This window comes from Mobula birostris, chromosome 6 (genome assembly GCF_030028105.1).
Source record: "Mobula birostris isolate sMobBir1 chromosome 6, sMobBir1.hap1, whole genome shotgun sequence".
In the NCBI taxonomy this organism is placed as follows: Eukaryota; Metazoa; Chordata; class Chondrichthyes; order Myliobatiformes; family Myliobatidae; genus Mobula; species Mobula birostris.
The window spans coordinates 137,479,593-137,494,414 of NC_092375.1; the positions used below are offsets into that span (position 1 = coordinate 137,479,593).

At 39.3% G+C, this 14,822-nt stretch overlaps 1 protein-coding gene across 2 annotated transcripts in view; it reads left to right on the forward strand.

Moving 5' to 3' along the window:
- The window catches only part of traf3ip1 (TNF receptor-associated factor 3 interacting protein 1), a 139,713-nt gene that overhangs the window by 20,242 nt on the left and 104,649 nt on the right, over positions 1-14,822 (forward strand). The window contains exons 2-5 of one of the 2 annotated variants that reach the window (XM_072261448.1): positions 6,008-6,076; positions 11,293-11,454; positions 13,055-13,201; positions 13,671-14,105. In XM_072261448.1, the coding sequence (XP_072117549.1) occupies positions 6,008-6,076; positions 11,293-11,454; positions 13,055-13,201; positions 13,671-14,105 (813 nt within the window). The remainder of the gene's footprint in view (positions 1-6,007; positions 6,077-11,292; positions 11,455-13,054; positions 13,202-13,670; positions 14,106-14,822) is intronic. The other variant, XM_072261449.1, reaches the window with a different exon arrangement.

Genomic DNA, 14,822 nt, shown 5'->3' on the forward strand with positions numbered 1-14,822 from the left:
GACATTTACGTGCCGGGCGTCACCTAATTAATTAGCTTGTTTATTTCGACTTTTTTCCTTAAAGATGTGCTGGGTGCACTCTGGCTACCGCTGCATTCTTCGTGGCAATGTATTGGTCTGCGGCTCGAAGGTTGGGGTGGTGGGACACTTGAGTATCACCTCATCATTGTCTGTTTCCATCAGGGCAGGCAGGTCATCTTGTTCTATGTCTGCCTGTCTCGATATCGAAGGTTGAGGTTCGTTGTCTGCTGTGGCTGATGTGGAAGGCTTGAAAAACGACAGTATGCTTGACTGCTTAGCCTCGCGCATTTTTCTATTGTACAGTTCTTTGTAAGCACTCAAACCATCCTGCAAATATGCCCTAAACCTATGTACCCTTTCAAAATTAAAGTCATACTTTTCTGCAATCATTTCAGCGGAAATCTCACGCAGTTGCTTCACGTTCAGTTCCTGCACGACTTCACTTTCGGTCCGCTAGCTACTGCATTTGGTTTCGATTGTTATCCTTTCCTCTTCCAACTGCATCAGCTCTTCATCTATCAGTTCTTGGTCATGGGATGCCAAAACCTCTTCAACATCATCTTCATCAACTTCCACAAGCCAAACTCACTTTGTCCTTACTTCATTCACCATGATCGAAACACTTAATTATGTCTAGTTTTACGCTTAAGTGTAACACCCTTACGAGCTCTTTTAGGCTTTTCCGATACCTTAGAACTCATCTTGCTAATGGGTGCTCAAAATAAATCGACATAAGCATAGATGCTCACAGGCATGTGTTTAAGCAATGCTGGCTAGAATGCAGTTCCGGGGGAGGAGCTTGGCTGCTCGGGGCGTGCGCTGCCTTTTTTCATAACAGTTAAAACACCTTCTGTTAGCGAAAACAGGTAACTAATGTAGGTCTTTTGTAACAGCGAGGTGTCTTAAAGCGAACGTTCGAAAAGTGGGGGACACCTGTATCAGAGTAGGAATGGGACGTGGAATTAAAATGTTCCACTGGGAGATCCTGCTTTCTCTGGCAGACAGTGCGCAGGTGTTTAGCGAAGTGGTCTCCCAGTCTGCAACGGGTCTCACCAATATATAGAAGGCCGTACCGGGAGTACCGGACGCAGTATATCACACCAACCGACTCACGGATGAAGTGTCGCCTCACCTGGAAGGACTGTCTGGGGCTCTGAATGGTGGTGAGAGAGGGTGTAGTTACTTTTACAAGGGAGAAGGTGCTCAAAAAGCTGAAAGACCTAAGGATACATAAATCACCCGGACCAAATGATCTGCACACTAGGGTTCTGAATGGGGTAACGGTAGAGATTGTGGAGGCATTAGTAATGATCTTTGAAAAGTCATTGGACTCTGGCCTGGTGCCAGAGGATTGGAAAATTGCAATTGTCACTCCAGTCTTTCAGGAAGGCAGAAGGCAGCAGAAAGGGAATTATAGACCAGTTAGCTTGACCTTAATGGTTGGGAAGATGTTGGAATCAATTGTTGAGGATGAGGTTGGAGAGTACTTGGTGACACAGGATAAGATGGGACAAAATCAACATGGTTTCCTTCAGGGAAAATTCTGCCTGACGAACTTGTTGGAATTCTTTGAGGAGTTTACACGTAGGATAGATAAAGGGGATGCAGTGGATGTTGTATATTTGGACTTTCAGAAAGCCTTTGACAAGGTGCCATGCATGAGGCTGTGTACCAAGTTAAGAGCCAATGGTATTACAGGAAAGTTACTGGCATGGTTAGAGCATTGGCTGGTAGGAGGCAGTGAGTGGAAATAAAAGAATTCTTTTCTGGTTGGCTGCCAGTGACTAGTGGTGTTCCGCAGGGGTCGGAGTTGGGACTGCATCTTTTTATGTTGTTTATCAATGATTTAGATGATGGAATAGATGGCTTTGTTGCCAAGTTTGCAGATGATACGAAGATTGGCGGAGGGGCAGGTAGTTTTGAGGAAACTGGTAGGCTGCAGAAGAATTTAGACAGATTAGGAGAATGGGCAAGAGTGGCAAATGAAGTACAATGTTGGAAAATGCATGGTCATGCACTTTAGTAGTATCAACAAATGTGCAGATTATTTTCTAAATGCAGACATCCCACCCTGCGAAAACTCATTTCAGGGAGGTAGCATCATCAATTTGCGGGAGACTTCCGGGAGAGGTGAGATGTCTGCAATAGAGTAGCACCTTAGCAGCTAGCCAGCTAGTTTAAATAACATTAGCTATGCTAATGAACGAAAGACACCTGTTAAACTCACCTCAACATGTCTTTTACAGTCTTAACCCACCATGGGCAATAGAAAAGTCACTGTTGCAAACAGTGCAGCGAGCAACACTGTCATTATTTTTGACCCCTATTAGGCAGGAGTACACTTTAGTGTAATCTGGGGTGACGTACGTTTCATATTTTCTTTTTTTGGAACATTCTTGCTCTTGCTCTCTCTGTCATGCGCGCGCTCTCTCACTCATGGTTGTTCTCACTTATGCTTGCTCTCTCGCGCTTGCTTTCTTGCTCTTGCTCTCGCTCTCGCTCTCGCACTCTCTCTCATGGTCGCTCACTCGCGCTCGCGCTCTTGCGCTTGCTTTCTTGCTATCGCGCTCTCTCGTGGTCGCTCTTACTCGTGCTTGCTTTCTTGCTGTCTCTCTCGCTCTTGAGCTTGCTGTCTCGCGCTTGCTTTCTTGCTCTTGCGTTCGCGCTCTCGCTCTTTCTCGCACGTTCTCTCACACTCGCTCTCAAAAAAATCAATTTCCGGGACATTGTATATAATTTGCGGGCATCAGGGAGCCATTATTAATATGCGGGAGACTCCCGGAACTTCCGGGAGAGGTGGGATGCCTGTAAATGGGGAGAAAATCCAAAAATCGGAGTTGCAAAGGGGCTTGGGAGTCCTTGTGCAGAACACCTTAAAGGTTAACTTGCAGGTAGAGTTGGTGGTGAGGAAGGCAAATGCAATGTTAGCATTCATTTCAAGAGGTCTAGACTATAAGAACAGGGATGTGATGCTGAGGCTTTATAAGGCATTGGTAAGGCCTCACCTTGAGTATTGTGAACAGTTTTTGTCTCCTCATCTAAGAAAAGATGTGCTGGCATTGGAGAGGGTTCAGAGGAGGTCCACAAAGATGATTCTGGGAACAAAAGGGTTATCATACGAGGAACGTTTGATAGCTCTGGGTCTGTACTCGCTAAAATTTCGAAGAATGAGGGGCATGTCATTGAAACCTTTTGAATGTCGAAAGGCCTAGACAGAGTAGATGTGGAAAGGATGTTTTCCATGGTGGGGGAATCTAGGACAAGAGAGAACAGTCTCAGGATAGAGGGGAGCGTCCATCTAAAACAAAGCTGTGGAGAAATTTCTTTAGCCAGAGGGTGGTGAATTTGTGGTACTTGTTACTGCAGGCAGCTGTGGAGGCCAGGTCATTGGGTGTATTTAAGGTTACGGGGAGAAAGACTGGGAGTGAGGCTGAGGAGGGGAAAAAGGATCAGCCATGATTAAATGGGCATCAGTCCTGATGAGTCAAATGGCCTAATTCTACTTCTATTTCTCCTGGAGATCAGCAGTTTCTGAGACAATCAAACCACCCGTCTGGCACCAACATCATTCTGCAGTCCATGTCACTTAGATCTCATTTCTTGCCCATTCTGATGTTTGGTCTGAACAGCAACTGAATATCTTGACCATGTCTGCAATCCTTTATGCATTGAGGTAGCGCCACACAATTGGCTGATTAAATATTTTTCATTAACGTGAACCTAATAAAATGGCCACTGAGTGCAAGTTATTGATGATAAACCTGATTCTGATTCATGTTGTTCCATTACTTACATGGACCTTATTTCATATGGCAATAATTATCTGTTTTCCACACTTGGGAGAACACTGTGCTGACACAGCTTTTTGTTTAGCCACTGGATTTGTTAAAGGTTTAACAAATTATTAATGACTGTTCAAGAAATCTTCACTTTTGATCAGTTTGTTATACCAAACATGGAAGGTATCTCGAAGTAATGCAAATAAACAGGGAAAGCAACCAGCAAGCTCAAAAAGTCATATCATAGAAAACATATTAATTTAAATCAGAATTACAGTTGTTTACGTATTCATGTAGGGCTATTCAGGAAATGGCAGGTTGACAGTAGCTTTTGTGTAATTTTCTGCTACTTCTGCCTTTAATCATTGCCTAGAAAGTTCAGTTTGTGTCAGTTAGTTATCTTTCTTTTGGATTTTGATTCTCTTATTTTGGTTGAGTTCAAAATGGAAAACAGCCTCAGTAATTCTGTTGAAATCATCAAGATTGGTATCCATTTTGGGAAGAGCTTTGGGACCACTACTGAGTCCAAAGGCATCTTGCTTAGCACTTGGTACTCTATACTATTCTTCCAGTCCACTCCTCTTTCTAAAATAGTATCTTTTTGTTTTTTTTAATAAAATGAGTATTTTATTCTTTTTCAAGAACTTGTTGTGAAAGTCATAGCTTTGAGCTTAACTATAAACCTTAGTAGGATTTTTTTTTGTAAAATACCTGTTAGAAAAATCCATTCCATTGAGCTCATTGCAGTTCATTTGGTTGTCAATTTCTTAATGTTATCACGTATGAACATTAGCACTTGTAATTGATTCCTTCTATACTGAATTAAAGTTGTACAAATGGTTGTTATGCATCTAACTCTGATCCTTGAAATGCAGATTACATTAGTTTTACTAGCCTATACTCCAGTTTTAATGAACCCCTTTGTGTCGGTGTAGGTTTTTAAGCTTGTGTGAATAGCTTTGATATGCAACTAGCTTTTCATTTCAACTATATCCTTTGATTTTGAAAAATGGGCAGGGAATTATCATTGCATGATTTACGCATAACTAACGGTGAATTATGGAAATTGTCTTTTGGTGTTCTCAAATGATGTTCTTTCCTTTCAGGGCAGAATAAGAGGATACAAGTATTTTTCTTCCCTTGTACTCCTAACCACTTTGATAGCATTGAGAGTAAATTGAATATATATATATATATATATATATATATATATAGCATATAGAATTCTTGTTCCACTGCAGTGTGGCTAACTTTGAACTGCCCTCTGGATGTACTAAGACTTAACGTTGACCTGGGGTATTAGTTTCACACAAGACAATGCCATTTGCAGCCTTTCATCTAACATCTGGGGCCTAGTGCCTAAATAGGAAGAATTAACATGAACTTCCCCTATCTATATTGTTTTACTCACAGAACCGTACCTTTCTGCCAACAGAGGATGAACGGCTCTAATAAAAGATATTAGTATAGTGATTAGAAATAATTCTGTCTACAAAAATCAGGAAATAGAATTAGTTTTGTTATAATAAAGAATACCGGAAAGGAATTTTTGTAAGAAGTATTCTGTTGGTCCTCCATCAGTGGCTGTACTGTTGGACAGAGAATCATTCAGGAAGTATGGAGAGCTTCCAACATAGGTGATGTAGAAATCTTTAGGGAAGAGTTCATCAAGTTCACTGTAGACAGGTTTCCTAGCACAATGCATTGTGTTCCCAGCCAGGGAATATGCTCTTTTTTTTTGAGAAGTAGGCTGTTTGTAATAAGTACCTAAGAATTGGAGAACTGACAATGCATTTAAAACTTTGGGAAGAATTTTAATGGTTTGCAAGGATTCAAAAGATTGAGTTTCTTATTTAGGAAGGGAGTGATGGCAACCATTTTGAAGGATGATTAGGTTGGTTTCTAAGTTGGATGAGCTATTACTGCTAGTTATCATCAAATAACGTAGGCACGTGGGCCAAGTGGTCTAGTGATCTCAAGGTTGCTAGTTCAAACCTCAGCTGTGGCAGCGTGTTTGTGTCCTTGAGCAAGGCACTTAATCACACATTGCTCTAGTGTCTGTGCGAGGAGTGGCGCCCCACACAGACTTCCAATCTGCGCCTTGTAAGGCATGAAAATGCCTGACACAGGCCTCTCATGGTCTGAGTCGACGTTCCCTCCCATCATCAAATAAATACATCTTTGTTACTCTCCCTCTCTGTCTGTAGGTTATAAGGATCACTGGGTTCTTGAAAGGCCTGTATACAGACTTTGAGATGAAATCTGATAATGTTAAGGTAAGTCGGGAATTTTATATTGAAGAGATTTTATAAAATAAGCTGTAAATCTTATCTATAACTACAATTGATCTGAGTGTTAATATGCTACTTTTATAACCCAATGAGGAGCTCAGTGGAAAGAAGAAAGGGCATGAAATTGTAATGTTTCTTCTCAGTCTGGGTTCCATACAAAATTTAAATATGAGAATGGAAAGAGTTGCATTTGAACTAGGTTTGGATATTAGTTGGGTGAATGGAGACCGTGAAAGTAAAAGGTATGCACTTAGATTAACACAGTATGTGGCAAAATATATTCCCCAGAGATGTGTACTGTCTCAAATTATCATCCCAGATAGGTTTAGATATGCATTCCCAATCTTTTTCATTCCACATTTCTAGATAATACTAAATTGGAAGAGGTTGTATGTGGTTTAAATTGGAGCAGAGACTGATTAAAACAGTGAATAAAACTTGTGAGAAGATCTCTAGTTCTTTACTTAAGAAATAATATTGGAGTATTTTTAAATAGTGTAAAATTAGGAGCTATAAAGAAACAAAGCTGTATGAGAATCCAAGTAGGCAGATCATTTCAAGCTTGTAGACAGGCTACAAGCTGTAAATATTTTTAGCAGATTGTTAATGGGCTGTCAGCCATTATGAAATATAAAGATTTGAGTTGCCATTTGTGCTCAGTTTGGGTACTGCTGGTCATGATGAATGCGTTGGCCTGGGAATGATGAGCCATTCATCAGAACATGGGAATTTATGAAACCAACTTTAACACATGTGAATTCTATTCCATTTAAAATTTATCAAGTTCTGGATTGGTGACTAGAGTATTCTGTTCAGTTCTGGTCACCATACTTTTAAAAAGCCTGAAAAGGTCCTGGAGAAAACGCCAAAAAAAATTGCTGGAATGTTTTCATGGTTGCACTGACTGCATTTCAGCAACAAGATTAGACAACAGAAGCGAGGCTTATTCTTTGAATCAAAGAAGTTTTGAGCGAAAGTATGTAGGAGGTGTTAGAAGAATAAAGAGAAACTGCCCTTATTGGTCAATTTCTTGAAAAAATAAAAGATGCAAAGAGATGTAAGGAAATGCATTGTTTTACTCAGTAGTATCTGTACTGGAAGTGAAGTCATTTAGAGTTTTCAAAAGGTGCTTAAGGGGGGAAAAGAATTGTAAGGTTGGGGGGAAGTGGGGTATTGGGACCCACTATTACTGTAGTTAGAAGTTGGCATGAACTCTATGGGATGCATGGCTTCCTTCTGTGCCATTTATGATTCTGTTATACTATCTTTAACAAACTATGAACATGTGGTTTTTCGGCTGTATCAATCTATCCTGTTACATATACTTGATAATTTAAGTCTTTGACAGCCAGCCATTGCAACATGTTACTTTACTTTACTTTATTGTCGCCAAACAATTGATACTAGAGCATACAATCATCACAGCGATATTTCATTCCGCACTTCGCGCTCCCTGGAGTACAGATCCATAGTAAAGATTAAAAATTTAAATTATAAATCATAAATAGAAAAGGGAAAGTAAGATGGTGCAAAAAAAAAAGACCGAGAGGCAGGTCCAGATATTTGGAGGCTACGGCCCAGATCCAGGTCAGGATCCGTTCAGCAGTATCACAGTTGGAAAGAAGCTGTTCCCAAATCTGGCCGTATGAGTCTTCAAGCTCCTGAGCCTTCTCCCGGAGGGAAGAGGGATGAAAAGTCTGTTGGCTGGGTGGGTCGTGTCCTTGATTATCCTGGCAGCACTGCTCCGACAGCGTGCAGTGTAAAGTGAGTCCACAGATGGAAGATTGGTTTGTGTGATGTGCTGGGCTGTGTTCACGATCTTCTGCAGCTTCTTCCGGTCTTGGACAGGACAACTTCCATACCAGGTTGTGATGCACCCTAGAAGAATGCTTTCTACGGTGCATCTATAAAAATTAGTGAGGGTTTTAGGGGACAGGCCAAATTTCTTTAGCTTTCTCAGGAAGTAAAGGCACTGGTGGGCCTTCTTGGCAGTGGACTGTGCTTAGTTGGACCAAGTCAGGTCATTTGTGATATTGACTCCGAGGAACTTAAAGCTTTTGACCTGTTCCACTTGCGCACCACCGATGTAAATGGGGTCGTGCGGTCTGCTACTCCTTCTGAAGTCAACAACCAATTCTCGTCTTGTTGATGTTGAGGGATAGGTTACTTGCTATCCTTAACAAAAATAAAATAACTTAAGTACTAACTATGCTTCGTATGTTATAAACCATCTCTGTTGGAACTTTGAGACGGTGATATTATTGTGTTGGTCATAATGTTATTATAAAAGTTAAAGGAATGACCAGCAATAAAATCCATTCAGTGCTTTATAATAATCCTGCTATGGATATTGTTATTTTTAAAGATAAAAGGCAATTGCCTTGATCTGTATTATAGTTATTGTTGTGTTTAATGTAATTTGGTTATGTGGTAAATATAGTCTGTAATCTAGCTTTGTGTCTCAATCATTTTGTATGAATGTGATTGTGGATAAATGCATTTTGATACTAAATGGGGTAGAAGGGAAGGAGAACAACTTGATGATAAAGTAAAGGAAGCCAATGCTTGAATTTCATAATTGGCATCTTTTGTCAGCTTCTAATCCAGGGACAGATGTAAATCCCAGTCAAATGTACTTATTATTCTTGATTCACATTATTAGTTTGTTTTGAATTGTGGGCAGATTTATGCTGTGGGTCAATATATGGAAGCAACTATTTTTAAACTTTGAAATAAATATAGCCAATAGGGGAAATGAAAAAATGGTTACTCTTTACTTTCCAGGTGGCAGTAAAATGTTAATCTGTAACCAATCAGAATTGCTATTTAAAAAAAATAAAACTAGCAGATGGACACCCTAGTCCATTAATTTTAATCAAAATTCCACAGGAAATATGCTCTTTACCTATCAGAGTAAGTATTTTTTAATGTTCAAAATTAATTTGCTATTTTTCTTCCTCCTCTATTGTCTGATAGCTTGTAGAGATCCTATTCTTTTCCACAAGTTCACATATTACTAAACATTTCACTGTATTTTATTTGAATGTTATTACCTTGCAGTAGTAATTTAAATAAGGTGTACTTGACCAAACAATTCTCTCCTTCAGCCTTTTGATATCTGCCTTTAACGAGTTACTTCAAACATACTGTGCTCTCCTGCCATTTATTTTAAAACTGTAATCAATTAATGAAAGACATTAAAATTTTATTCTTATGATTGATGCAATTTTTTTTAGTTAAATTGATTAACACTTAAAAAAAATCTGTTGTACTTTTTGCTGATTTCCAAAAACAGCTCATGTTCCCATCTGTTTTTAAAAAGGCTGGAATGCTAAAGCTCTCTCTAAAACTAACTGTCTTTACTACTTTGTCAGGTCCCAGGCTTCAATAAAGTGCAAGATTTCATTACCTCTCTTTTGAAAGTTAAGGTTGTTTAACCTTCCCTCCATTGGCCCTCATAACTCTAGATATGAAAGCATTTTTCCTCGCTTGAATTGTTGTGTAATTGCTATGTAACAGTTGCCTTATTGCACTGTTTTCCTTTTTTTTCCAATTCAGTCTTTATTGTGGTATTTTTGATCTTTCTATATTTTCTCTCGGCTGGAATCTGGACTCCAGACTTTTACCCCTCGGGTTTTTACAATGTCAAATTTGTTAAGAGTGAGTTCTTCAGTGAGAGAATGGAGACACGAGAATGCAGATGTTGGAAATGTAATCCTCACATTCATTTCCTCCATTTCCTGTATGTCTGTTCTCACCCATTCCCATCTCCCCAGATGGAACAGATACGGAGTTCCCTTGGTCCTTGCCTTTTACCTACTAGCCTCCTGATACAGCATATCATCCTGTGGCATTTCAGACAACTCTAAAAAGGATTCCGCCACCAGTCATATCTTCCCCTCTCCCTGTCTTTCTCCTTTCTGCAGGAACTATTCTTTCTGTCACTCTTTGGTTTGCTTGTCTCTTCCCACCTATTCTCCCCATTCCCTGGTATTTTTGTCTGCAACTGAAGAAGGTGCCAGTACTTGTCCCTTTTCCTTCTCTCTCACCACTATCCACGTATACCACATCCAATTTGGTGCTCAAGATGTGGTCTCCTCTACATCAGTGAGAACAAGCATAGACTATCTGGCCATTTTGCAAAGTGTATGCTCTCTGTCCTTGCGCTTCTAGTTGCACGTCATTTTAACTCCCCTTCCCATTGCCACATTGATTTGTCTGTCTACAGCTCTTGCTATTTTAGTGAGGCCAAATGCAAACTAGAAGATCAACACCTCATAATTCTGCCTGGAAACCCTACAATCCAATGGTATAAACACTGAATTTTCAGGTTGCCTACTCTCCATGGATTCTTTTCCAATTCTCTCCAATCCACCCTGGTTCTCGGTCTCTTTGTTTACTTTCCATCCCTCCTGCATCCTTAACCAAGACTATACCAGCCCCCCCACTACCTAAAACCTACATACCATCTACTTGGATTTGTTCTCCATTGGTTTGCCTTTCCTATCCCTTCCCAATTGCTTCCCCACCTGGTTCCATCTGCCCATCATCCCGCCATTATCTGGTCCTACATATCATCTATCTGTATCTACCATCACCGTTCCCATTTGGTTCCAGCTGTCTATCATTTCCACCGCCCCCCCCCCCCAACTCCCCCAGAAATTTGGTTCCACCTATCACCTACCAGTGCCTCTACATTGTATATACTGGTTATCTTCATTCTGTGCACTCAGTCCTGATGTAGGGTCTCAACCCAAAGTGTTGACCATTCCTTTGCCTCCACAGATGCCGGTCAATTTGCAGCGTTATTCCAACAGTTTTTTTTTCTTTTCGGCGAATTAGTTGTGAATATATATCTGTTGCAACATCTCAACACACAATCTAAACTGATAAAAGGATTATTATTTATGGTTCTTGTAAAATGAAGCCTCCTCTATTTACTTTAAAGATACAAAATCCCATGGGAGTACTTGCTGGATATAAGAAAGGAAGTCCATGTGCTATACTAACACTTGTCACTTGTTGTTCAATTAATGCCTCAACTGTTTATCGCAGTGACCACATTCAAATTGGTTGCCTTGTTTTCCAAAATAATATTCATGATAAGCCTCGGAAATGTGTTCGTTTTGTTTGGTGTGCCCATTTATTATAAGTTGAATCTTGGCTTGCCCAGTTTATGTATTTTCCTTTTGTTTTGTCAGGATAAAGACGCTAAAATTGCATTCCTACAGAAGGCTATCGATGTAGTGATGATGGTGTCTGGCGATTCTTTGTCTGTGAAACCTGCACGTGTTGTGGCTGGTCATGAACCAGAGAAAACCAATGAGCTTTTGCAAGCTATTGCAAAATGTTGTCTTAACAAGGTAATTCTTTTCTGGGGAAGAGAAAATGGATAATAGGATGAATGTAGATATTCAGTTTGTTTCTGCATTTTCCTTCTGTGGGGTACATGATGCTTATTAGCTCATTCTTGCTGAATCATTTCATTACTGTCAATTTTTCATGATTTTTGCCAATCTATTGATGAGTGGTTGAGAGTAGTGGAGTAGTACAAGCTCTACTGGCTATATTTTGACGTTGAAGTAGTGAAACTTTGAATCCTCATGCTTATTGACATACAGATGGATTGGCAACTTCAGGTGAAGGGACTGATTTGATACAAATATCCAAAACGTGACATTTAAGATGTGCCTGTACCTTGAAATTGGTCTATTTTTATCTTCCATACAATTCACTACACCTCAGGTTTTATATCATCTGCATATGTATCGTGTCCTGTACATCTGAGTCTGAATGGTTAATATAAAATAAGGAAAATGACTTCCTTGTCCTTTTGTAAAAGGCACTGCATTTAAAGGAACAATATTCTTTCATGTCCTGTTAGCATGGTTTGAGCATGTTTGCACTGGGGCTAGAACAGTGACTGCTGATCAGCAGTTAGTTCCATAACTGCCAGCATTCATCTTCCCTTTTGGTTAGAAGGTGACTGGATTGGCAGAGTCATTTGTCAGTCATCGTGTTGGCACCTTTTAATGCCACTGACCAGTGAAACCAGTCCCTTAGCTGGGACCAACCAAACAGTAAAGGTTACACAGTTGGAAGAAGATTAAATGATTGGATAGGAACTTATTTCCTGAGGTATATTAATGCAGTTTGAGAAAACGTAATTTAAAATCTGGATGTGTGAAAACAATTACTTTTCAATTTTGGGTTAATTGACAAATTTTCAAGACTGAGCCTGATTTTTAGTAATTGTTACAGCTTTTAGTGATAGAAGACCATTGCAGATCCAGAATGATCCAATGTTGGAACATTTTCGAGGCATTGAACAACTTTCTGTTCCTATGTAATATTATCATCTGAATTGCCCCAGAATATTTATTTTAATCGATCTTTTGTTTACCAAGAACATCTCCCTATCCCAGTTATACAAAATGAACAGCAAATTTTGCACTTTGGAAAGTAGAAGGTGCTTATCATAGGTTTTCAATTACTGCTGTTATTTCCTTTCGTCACTTAATTCTGATGCTTCTGTAACTTAGTAACTAAGAAACATGTCAACAAAAGCCATTTTTGTTTCAAAATCCTAAAATTTAAGATGGAAGCTGGCAACCATCCAAACAGTCATTAAATAGTTGGTTTATCCTTCTCATTTATGCTATTCCTAATATTGGGAGATTCCCTTCCATAGCTGTGAGAATGTAATGTTCATTGTAAATGAAGAATTCAACTTGTAGGATTTATTTGTAATAGAAAAGCTAAAAGCCAGACTGTCATCAGTTTATTTTATTCAAGCATGAGCAAATCCAGATGGCTGGCCTGATTCTTTTGGCTATGCTCAGCTTTCTGTGCTGTGGCAGGAAGAGGTTCCTATTTTTAATTCTGCATAACCAGTCACCCTAGCAGTTTTATGTAAGCGAGGTGGAAAGACAATATTAATCAATTTTCTTTCCCACTATCCAGCTTTCCAGTGATGATTGTGTGAGAAGGGTCCTTGCTGGAGAAACGACAGATCTTAAAGCAAAAACACCATCTGGCTCCAGATCTCAGGGGAAAGAAAACAGAGAAAAAAGTGATGAGCGTAAGAAGCAAAAAGACAAAGAACAAGAGGTAATCTTGGCTTCAGTATCTTATGTAGCGGGTGCTTAATATAAAGATCACTTTATTTTGAAATGTGTAGAGTATTAAAAAGTTGTTATTAAAATATCAAAGTTGTCCTTTGTACCTATCCAAGTAATTACACAATTGGAAAACAACTCTTTCCACCCCCCCCCCCAACCATTCTAACCAATTTTCTCAGAAGCACCATCGGGAGTGTCCTGAACAATTGCATCACCGTCTGGTATGGGAGTTATCTGACCGCAAGTCCCTAAAAGGATTGTAAGGTCTGCTGAGAGAATCATCGAATTCTTCCTTCCATCCATTACAGATACTTATTAGGAGCTCTGCATAAGCAGGGCCCTTAGCATTGTTAATAATCGCCCAATTCATTCAACAATCCCTGCATTATCTTTTTTGTTTGTGTTACATTCCAGGGCTGTGGTGTTTATAACTAAATACATCCATTTTTTCCCCCCAGGAAAAGAATGAGAATGGAATTAAAGACTCTAGCAGAGATCGTAAAGAAAAGGAAATGTCAAGGGAACGTGGAAAACAAATTGATAAAGAAAGGGATCGACACAAAGATAGTGATAGACGAGAAAGGGCTAAAGAACAGGAGAGAGACCGAGCAAGAACAAAAGAAAGGGATCAAGAAAACCACAAAAATCGTGGGGATGGAGAAAGAGTGGAAAAAGAAAAAAGTCGAGGTACAGAAAAGGTGGACAAAGGCAAGATTAGAGGTGATGGAGAAATGGACAAAGAACGAAATAGAGAGAGAGAGAGAAACAGAGACAAAGAAAAATTGAAAGAGAAAAGGGAGAAGGACAAGGAGCATGACCGTTCAAAAGACCGTGGTAGAGACCAAGAAGTGGAAAAGGAAAAAGCTAAAGAACAGGAGAAAACGGAGAGACGGGTAATTTAATGAAAAATCTTTGTTTTAGTTAATTGATTATCATAGTACTTTTTTAACAGTATAAAATGTAACACTTAAATTAAACGAATGTTTTGGAGACATTAAAAAATATTTTCCAGAGTAGAAAAGAGTAGAAAGCAAACCAATGTAGTCTTTGCACAATGCTTGCAAGTCAAATGTCTTTTATTTATGTTGAAACTCTCATCTGATAAATTTTATGCCTTTTTTCCAAAGTTAAATGGCAAGCTCACTGTGAAAATCTAGAAATAGTCTTGTCAAATTTATATTTTTTGTATTATATATTTTTTGAAAATACTGCTCAATATTACAGTATCTGAAAAATTTGCTGTTTATTGGCAGCAAGTTTAAAGTGACCTTGAAATTTTAGCAGATTGTTGGTCATTGTTATCGAACAATACAGTATAGAAACGGGCTTTTCGGCCCATCTAGTCTGTGCTGAACCAGTAATCTGTCTAGTTCCATCGACTTGCACCCAGACCATAGCTTCTCATACCTCTCCTATCAATGTACATATCCAACTTTCTCTTAAATGTTGAAATTAAATCCACACCCACCACTTCCGCTGACGTTTTGTTCCATGCTCTCACCACCCTCTGAGCGAAGAAGTTCCCCCTCATGTTCCCATTTAATAAAAGAAGAGAATTTACCTTTCAGCCTTAACTCATGACTGTAGTTCTAGTCAAACACAAACTCAGT